This window comes from Helianthus annuus, chromosome 12, assembly GCF_002127325.2.
Source record: "Helianthus annuus cultivar XRQ/B chromosome 12, HanXRQr2.0-SUNRISE, whole genome shotgun sequence".
Taxonomy (NCBI): Eukaryota; Viridiplantae; Streptophyta; class Magnoliopsida; order Asterales; family Asteraceae; genus Helianthus; species Helianthus annuus.
Genome location: NC_035444.2, coordinates 93,828,835 through 93,838,615, shown reverse-complemented (window position 1 = coordinate 93,838,615; position 9,781 = coordinate 93,828,835). Strand labels below are relative to the sequence as shown.

At 35.2% G+C, this 9,781-nt stretch overlaps 1 protein-coding gene across 2 annotated transcripts; it reads left to right on the top strand.

The window, feature by feature from the left end:
- The first annotated feature begins 239 nt into the window (after nt 1-239).
- On the top strand, nt 240-9,521 carry LOC110895501. Of its 2 annotated transcripts, XM_035981076.1 has the most exons (4): nt 240-451; nt 1,276-1,333; nt 2,062-3,667; nt 9,374-9,521. In XM_035981076.1, exons 3-4 carry the CDS (start codon nt 3,022-3,024, stop codon nt 9,430-9,432), a joined length of 705 nt encoding a protein of 234 aa, XP_035836969.1. In that variant the 5' UTR covers nt 240-451; nt 1,276-1,333; nt 2,062-3,021; the 3' UTR covers nt 9,433-9,521. The 2 variants fall into 2 exon arrangements, with proteins under 2 accessions (XP_035836969.1, XP_035836970.1); XM_035981077.1 differs by lacking the exon at nt 1,276-1,333.
- Nucleotides 9,522-9,781: the final 260 nt, after the last annotated feature.

The window sequence follows — 9,781 nt, the reverse complement described above, 5'->3', positions numbered from 1 at the left end:
AAACTAACGTTCAAAACAAAATGACAAAAAAAGTCATACTATTCTAAGTCTAAGTTAATAATAAAATACATAAAGAAAAACAAATTAAAACTAAAATGGTTAAATATCTTAGTGTTTACAGTAAATAAATAAATAAATCTAAAAGATGGATAAATACTAAGACATGAGTCATATGAAAACGTGGAATCATCCTATTTTGTTAGAGAATTATCGTATTTCAATGCAACACCTGTCTTTCTTATCCCTTGTATCTTACCTACCAAGAAAACATGACCCCAAAGTTTATACTCACACACCATTATATATTCCCAGGCAACTTATAAGCAAATCCCATGTAAAATATAAACCAATACATATTTTCACCATCTCCACTAGCTATGTACCGAACACTCAGCCACCTCAATTGACGCCAGAACGAAACTCACTTTTCCATCCGGTTTTATCGCCTAAGGTAAAAACGTTTCGTAATACAGTTTTATTTTCCCTTATACTATATATATACATGCATACCTAAAAACTAAAATATAAATAAAAAAAAATGACAACCTGTGCTCTCTCACTTTTTAAATGAAGAAAACATATTCATTATTTTATCATATTTTATAACATGACCCACTAAGTATAAGGCACAACTTTTATTTTAATACTTAAAATTTTATGTTTAACGTATGGATGTATTATGTTACATTAATTAGTATATGTATGTGTAATTATTAGTATGCTTCAACTCAAAATTTTACTTTCTATAGGTTCTTATAACAAATTTTATAATATACACTACGTCTTAAATTGAATTTAAGAAGTATGTTCATAACTTTGTGAAACCCATTAAAAATATTTTATTCAAAAGATAAATTTTAGTTAGTTTATTATTAAATTATATCAATATTACTAAGTAACTGGACCATTTTTACAATATATTATAGATTAATAATTAAATACAAAATTAAAGAAATGGATATTATGTATAATTTACATATACACAAAGTTAGTTTCATTTAACAGTAACATACATATGTATATGTGTCTTTATAAATTTAGTTTATCATATTATAAATGAAGTATAGTTTTCAAACTACCAAAGGGTAAAAATTAATTATTCTGATTTAGAAGTAAATAAAGTAGTTAATAAATAAAGCATATATTTTCATAAGTTTCATATAATCAGGGAGAGACCTATTTAAAAACCATTCATTAATATACAATTTAAACCAACAAATACTAAGAATCCTTGTATTTAACCGGATATATATATATATATATACATATTTGTAGATTGTTACAAATATAATAAACAAGCTGGGATATCTTAGGAACTTTACAATCAATTAAGGTGCGGATTTCTTCCTCTACTATCTGTATAGTATGGGTTTTTGACTTTGTTCGTTAATCTTCACTTCAAGCTTCGTATTATTATTTAATTAAGTTGTACCCTTCTGATTAATATACATTACATTTACTTGTTTAATCCTTTCTGATTCTGAACACAACTTTGGAACCATATTACATGCGATATTATCTTTATTAAATTGTGCTCATTATCGCATCCTACTGATAATATGTCTGACGTGTTACACTGGATTATGGAGAAATATAAAAATATTATATGTTTACCCTCTGTACTCTGATACCCGAGCACGCCCCTACTTGTGGGGGTGACCGCAAGCATGTCATTGCGGCATCAATGGCGTGGCACCGACTGTGACGGTGAGCCTAAATCACAGCGTCTCGCCTGTTCTGAACTCTAAGGAGTGCCGGCTATATTTTTCGAGGTGTATGGATCGATCCTAGGATACTATTATATTTGGTGGGTGGTTTGTATGATGCCCATACACCATCGCACATCGGTTCAGGACTAGCTAGCCTGTTCCGCCTGTTCTGTTATACTATATATATATATATACCGGGCTCGATGGGTATTTCTTATAACATAGTAAAGTTATTGAATTCTATCACGTAGTTACAATTGTATTATCATCTTTTCTTTCATTTTCATTATTCATTGTTATCATTATCCGCTCGTGGCATTTTGCTCCTTCGCATATTTTTTCTTTTCTACAGGTTAGCAGGGATGGTGGGAAAATGTGAAGAGAGCTAAAATAAACAAGTTGGAAACTTAGTGTGTAGTTTTAATAATGTATGAAATAAATTATTAGGAATAAATCTTTTGTAAACTCGTTTGGATATTATTAAAATAAGCCCTTTTGTATCTGATTCTGTAATAGTGACACGTCAGCCCAGAGCCGGGCTGGGATGTTACAGTTATGGTATCAGAGCTTAGGCTCTTTCCTGTAGAAAACTTAAACATTAAAAATAATCACACCTGTGAGTTAATGGGTAGAAACTGGGATAGGAAATCAAATCTTTCGTTTTGTCTTTATCGTCATTCTTACATTATCTTTCCTTCCAGATGCCTCCTCTAAGATCTGTTCGTCGGAAATCAGGCTCTTCTAAACGACGTAATTTTGATAAAGCCTTCCAGCGTGCTTTCGAAAGAATACTGCCTAATATTCTACAGACTGTTGACCAACACGTATATAACACGATTCCTCCTCCACCTCCAACTCCACCTCATATATCACCTCCTTCATCTCCCCATGTTACTCCTCCTACATCTCCACCAAGAAACAACAAAGTGGAAAACACTGATACTAAACCGTCTGAAGGGATTCATATTTGGAATGAGAGATTCCAAAAGCAAAAACCAAGATCATTCAGCAATGCAGCCAAGCCAGTGGATGCTAGCAACTGGATAGCACATGTGGAAAAGATATTTGCAGTCCTCGATGTAGATGATATATTTAAGACAAGGTTGGCATCATACAAGCTAGAAGATGACTCTCGTATATGGTGGGAAGGAGTTAAACTTGCTAACGGGGAAATGGGTTTGCTCCTACTCTTCCTTGGGCCGATTTTCGCACCATATTCTTCAAGCAATATTTTTCCGAGGTAGAGAAAAATGAGTATGCTAGAGAATATGCATCTATCGAGCAGCGGGATAATGAACCATGGTCAGAATTCATGGCTAGATTCTGTAGACTGGCTAGATTTCTCGGGGCGGCTGCTGGAACACCAGAAGTACAAGCAGAAAAGATGAAGTGGGCAGTCTGTGAAAAGAACAGAAGATGGATAATAACACAAAATTTCAACAACATTACTGAGGTTGCAGATGCTGTTAAAACATTGGAAATAGAAGATAAGAAAAGATGGGCTAAATCTGAGGAGAACCGCAAGAGAAACCGTGATGACAACCGCATCATAACTACTGGGCAGTCATCCAATCAAAACCACTACAATGGAGATCGAAGAAACCAATTCACGCGTAACCATAACAACCAAAATAATCAATGGCAACCAAGAAACCAAACTTTCAATCATGCTCAACAACCCCAACCCTATATGGCCCCTAGTAGGACTCCACCTGTCAACCGTCAATCTAACAACAAGAACCAAAATCAAATCCCTGTATGCAATATATGCGGTAATCGTCATCAAGGCGTATGTCGTCGGGCATTGGGAGCTTGCTTTAGATGTGGAGCGACTGATCACATGATTAAGCAATGTCCGAAGCCTGACCCTAAAGGAACTAATGTTGGGAATACTGCTCGACCCACTGCTGGAGGGCGAGTGTTTGCTTTGAATACTACAGAGACTTCAAATGCACAAGGTACGGTCTCTGGCACTCTTCGTTTGGGCTTACATGATGTTGAAGTTCTGTTTGATACTGGAGCAACTCATTCTATAGTTTCACTATCAGTTATTAAACATCTCACGACAACACCTACGCTATTAGAGAACACTCTTACTCTTACAACACCTATGGGTTATCCTGTCGTGATTTCCCATGTCTATAAAGACTGTCATATATAAGTTAAATCCCTTACACGTAAAGCAGATCTATTCCCCATGAAAATGGAGGATTTTGATATAATATTAGGAATAGATTGGTTATCCAAACACAACGTCACTATCGAATGTCGAACTCGACGTGTAATTTTTGGAGACCCTCAATCTCCTGAACTCGTCTTTCAGGGGACTCAACCACGAAAAGTCCTCAAGATTATTTCTACCCTCAAAGCCCAGAAATTCCTATCGCACGGTTGTGCCAGGTTTTTGGCATCCGTTAAATCTCTTTCATCTGAAGAACCAACCATAGATAGCCTTCCGGTTGCCTGTGAGTACCCAGATGTATTTCCAAAAGAATTACCTGGAATTCCACCAGATCGTGAAGTGGAGTTCACCATTGACCTTATTCTTGGAGCAGAACCAATTTCAAAAGCACCATATCGTATGGCTCCCTTAGAATTAAAGGAACTCAAGGAACAATTACAAGAGTTACTGAATCTAGGATTCATTCGACCAAGTGTCTCACCCTGGGGCGCACCTGTCTTATTTGTGAAAAAGAAAGACGGGACTATGCGTTTATGCATAGATTATCGAGAACTAAACAAAATCACAATCCGAAACCGTTATCCTTTACCTCGAATCGATGATCTATTTGACCAACTTCAAGGTGCCAAATTATTCTCAAAAATCGATCTCAGATCTGGTTATCACCAACTCAAAATCAAGGATACAGACGTTCCCAAAACTGCTTTTCGAACTCGATACGACCATTATGAATTCCTAGTTATGCCATTCGGGCTGACTAATGCTCCAGCCGTATTCATGGATCTAATGAATCGTGTCTTTCATAAATTCCTTGATAAATTCGTCATAGTTTTTATCGACGATATTCTAGTGTACTCTAAGAATAAAGAAGAACACGAGACACATCTACGTGCTGTTTTGGAAACGCTCAGGCAAAAGAAGCTATACGCAAAGTTCTCCAAATGCGAATTCTGGTTAAATCAAGTTGCATTTTTAGGGCACGTGATATCTGCAGATGGTATCATGATGGACCCTGCAAAAATCGAAGCTATTACAAAATGGCCTAGACTTACCTTGGTTACCGAGATTCGAAGCTTTTTAGGTCTAGCAGGCTATTATCGACGCTTTGTTGAAGGGTTTTCTATGATTGCCTTACCTCTTACGCAACTTCTAAGAAAAGGGGTAAAGTATACATGGAATGACGAACGGGAAAAGAGTTTTCAAGAGTTAAAGAAAAGACTTGTGTCTGCTCCTATACTCACTCTTCCAACAGGCTCTGGCGGCTACCAAGTTTATAGTGACGCCTCGAAGAAGGGTCTTGGATGTGTTCTCATGCAACATGGAAAAGTTATTGCCTACGCTTCACGACAGCTCAAGCCATATGAAGTTAACTATCCAACACATGATCTTGAGTTAGCAGCAGTAGTTTTCGCTCTTAAGATCTGGAGACATTACTTATATGGAGAAAAGTGAGACATTTTCACCGACCATAAAAGTCTCAAGTATATTTTTACTCAGAAGGAGATTAATATGAGACAGAGAAGATGGTTGGAACTTCTAAAAGACTATGATGTCCACATTCAATATCACCCCGGCAAGGCGAATGTCGTGGCAGATGCATTGAGTAGAAAAAGTTCAGGAACGGTGGCATGCCTCACCATTCAGCCTGAGATTGTCAGGGATCTGGAGAAGATGGAGATTGACATTCAGATCAGGAAGTCTGATGGTTACTTAGGCAGAATGCAAATTGAGCCTGATCTTATCTCAAGAATCAAGGAAGCCCAGAAGCAAGATAGAGAACTGTGGGCAATCTCGCAAAACCTGGAGTTAGGCAAGCAGTCAGAGTTTCGTATTGATGAACAAGGTGTTATTTGGTGTGGAAAGAGATTATGTGTTCCGTCTGACTCCACCCTTCGTGAATCATTATTATTAGAGGCTCATAGTTCACCTTTCTCTATTCATCCGGGTTCAACAAAAATGTACCGTGACTTAAAGCAGAATTTTTGGTGGAATGGCATGAAAGAAGATGTTGCCCAGTTCGTGGCAAAATGCCTCACTTGCCAACAGGTGAAAATCGAACATCAAAGGGTTAGTGGTTTATTGCAACCTCTTAATATCCCTATCTGGAAATGGGATGAAATTTCTATGGATTTTGTGATAGGCCTACCAAAGACCTTCAAAAAGAATGATGCTATATGGGTCGTGGTTGATAGATTAACCAAGTCAGCCCATTTCTTACCTATCCAACAAGGTTACTCTATTAGTAAGTTATCCGAAATATTTCTTCAGGAAATTATTCGTTTACATGGCACACCATCATCCATTGTGTCAGACAGAGACCCAAGATTTACATCACGATTTTAGAAAGGTTTCCAAAATGCTTGGGGTACACGTCTGAAGTTCAGTACTACTTTCCACCCTCAGACAGATGGGCAAACTGAACGAACCATCCAAACGTTAGAAGATATGCTTAGAGCATGCGCATTAGATTGGAGTGGAAATTGGGATGAATATTTGTGCCTTGTTGAATTTGCATACAATAATAGCTGGCAAGCAAGTATTGGTATGCCCCCATTCGAGTTGTTATATGGTCGTAAATGCCGAGCTCCAATCTGTTGGGAAGAAGTTGGAGAAAAGATCATTGAAGGACCAGAAATAGTTCAGGTCACAAACGAAAAGGTCACTACAGCTCGAGAACGGTTGAAACAAGCTCAGAGCCGTCAGAAAAGTTATGCTGATCAACACCGACGAACCTTAGAATTCAAAATAGGAGAACACGTCTTTCTCAAAGTATCACCTAGTCGCGGTATTCGGAGGTTTGGGATTAAAGGGAAGTTAAGTCCTCGTTATATTGGTCCATTTGAAATCCTCGAAAGAATCGGTGAAGTTTCTTATCGTCTTGCTTTACCACCACAACTTTCTCATGTCCATAACGTATTCCATGTATCCTTACTAAGGGGATACAATTATCACCCGATTCACGTTATCAATTATCCGCTAGACATGATTCAAGAAGATCTAACATATGAAGAAGAACCCGAGGCTATCCATGATCGGCAGGAACGTGTGACAAGGCGAAAGACGATACCTTTCGTTAAAGTTCTATGGAAAAATCACTCTGAGCAAGAAGCGACATGGGAAACTGAGGAGTCAATTCGCTCGCAATAACCCAATTTGTTTAACAATAAGTATTAGGTAACTCTAAACTAGGTCTAATCTTTTGTTCAGTTTTTATCATGATAATGAAAAATATATTCTCACTACTCCTTTTGTAGTTAGATTCGCTAGTTAAATTTATTTACAAATTTCGAGGACGAAATTTATTTTAAGGGGAGTATAAATGTAATACCCACTAATACTAATAATACTAATAATAATAATAATAATAATAATAATAATAATAATAATAATAATAATAATAATAATAATAATAATAATAATAATAATAATAATCTAAAGTTCAAAACAAAATGACAAAAAAAAAGTCATACTATTCTAAGTCTAAGTTAATAATAAAATACATAAAGAAAAAAAAAATTAAAACTAAAATGGTTAAATATCTTAGTGTTTACAGTAAATAAATAAATAAATCTAAAAGATAGATAAATACTAAGACATGAGTCATATGAAAACGTGGAATCATCCTATTTTGTTAGAGAATTATCGTATTTCAATGCAACACCTCTCTTTCTTATCCCTTGTATCTTACCTACCAAGAAAACATGACCCCAAAGTTTATACTCACACACCATTATATATTCCCAGGCAACTTATAAGCAAATCCCATGTAAAATATAAACCAATACATATTTTCACCATCTCCACTAGCTATGTACCGAACACTCAGCCACCTCAATTGACGCCAGAACGAAACTCACTTTTCCATCCGGTTTTATCGCCTAAGGTAAAAACGTTTCGTAATACAGTTTTATTTTCCCTTATACTATATATATACATGCATACCTAAAAACTGAAATATAAATAAAAAAAATGACAACCTGTGCTCTCTCACTTTTTAAATGAAGAAAACATATTCATTATTTTATCATATTTTATAACATGACCCACTAAGTATAAGGCACAACTTTTATTTTAATACTTAAAATTTTATGTTTAACGTATGGATGTATTATGTTACATTAATTAGTATATGTATGTGTAATTATTAGTATGCTTCAACTCAAAATTTTACTTTCTATAGGTTCTTATAACAAATTTTATAATATACACTACGTCTTAAATTAAATTTAAGAAGTATGTTCATAACTTTGTGAAACCCATTAAAAATATTTTATTCAAAATATAAATTTTAGTTAGTTTATTATTAAATTATATAAATATTACTAAGTAACTGGACCATTTTTACAATATATTATAGATTAATAATTAAATACAAAATTAAAGAAATGGATATTATGTATAATTTACATATACACAAAGTTAGTTTCATTTAACAGTAACATACATATGTATATGTGTCTATATAAATTTAGTTTATCATATTATAAATGAAGTATAGTTTTCAAACTACCAAAGGGTAAAAATTAATTATTCTGATTTAGAAGTAAATAAAGTAGTTAATAAATAAAGCATATATTTTCATAAGTTTTATATAATCAGGGAGAGACCTATTTAAAAACCATTCATTAATATACAATTTAAACCAACAAATACTAAGAATCCTAGTATTTAACCGGATATATATATACATATTTGTAGATTGTTACAAATATAATAAACAAGCTGGGATATCTTAGGAACTTTACAATCAATTAAGGTGCGGATTCCTTCCTCTACTATCTGTATAGTATGGGTTTTTAACTTTGTTCGTTAATCTTCACTTCAAGCTTCGTATTATTATTTAATTAAGTTGTACCCTTCTGATTAATATCCATTACATTTACTTGTTTAATCCTTTCTGATTCTGAACACAACTTTGGAACCATATTACATGCGATATTATCTTTATTAAATTGTGCTCATTATCGCATCCTACTGATAATATGTCTGACGTGTTACACTGGATTATGGAGAAATATAAAAATATTATATGTTTACCCTCTGTACTCTGATACCCGAGCACGCCCCTACTTGTGGGGATGACCGCAAGCATGTCATTGCGGCATCAATGGCGTGGCACTGACTGTGACGGTGAGCCTAAATCACAGCGTCTCGCCTGTTCTGAACTCTAAGGAGTGCCGGCTATATTTTTCGAGGCGTATGGATCGATCCTTGGATACTATTATATTTGGTGGGTGGTTTGTATGATGCCCATACACCATCGCACATCGGTTCAGGACTAGCTAGCCTGTTCCGCATGTTCTGTTATACTATATATATATATACCGGGCTCGATGGGTATTTCTTATAACATAGTAAAGTTATTGAATTCTATCACGTAGTTACAATTGTATTATCATCTTTTCTTTCATTTTCATTATTCATTGTTATCATTATCCGCTCGTGGCATTTTGCTCCTTCGCATATTTTTTCTTTTCTACAGGTTTGCAGGGATGGTGGGAAAATGTGAAGAGAGCTAAAATAAACAAGTTGGAAACTTAGTGTGTAGTTTTAATAATGTATGAAATAAATTATTAGGAATAAATCTTTTGTAAACTCGTTTGGATATTATTAAAATAAGCCCTTTTGTATCTGATTCTGTAATAGTGACACGTCAGCCCAGAGCCGGGCTGGGATGTTACATAGACAGACACTACACTGAGGCCAGTATGAGCCAGGGATAGAGTACTACACTGGTATGGAGTGTAGGGAAGTGAGGACCATAAGACTGTGTCACTAGGTGATAGTTTGAGTGCTGGAAAGTGCCTAAAACTCATTTTAAGTACAAAATTCTGCATTTTCCGAAACAATTCAGCCCTTAACACACTCGTGTTATACAGAGAATTGACTA

Excerpts from the sequence above, each read along its gene's own strand:
- LOC110895501 (XM_035981077.1), top strand. The coding sequence starts at position 3,022 with ATGGCTAGATTCTGTAGACTGGCTAGATTTCTCGGGGCGGCTGCTGGA. Across the intron at positions 3,668-9,373 it reads AGAGACTTCAAATGCACAAG|GTTTGCAGGGATGGTGGGAA; the intron begins GTACGGTCTCTG and ends TCTTTTCTACAG.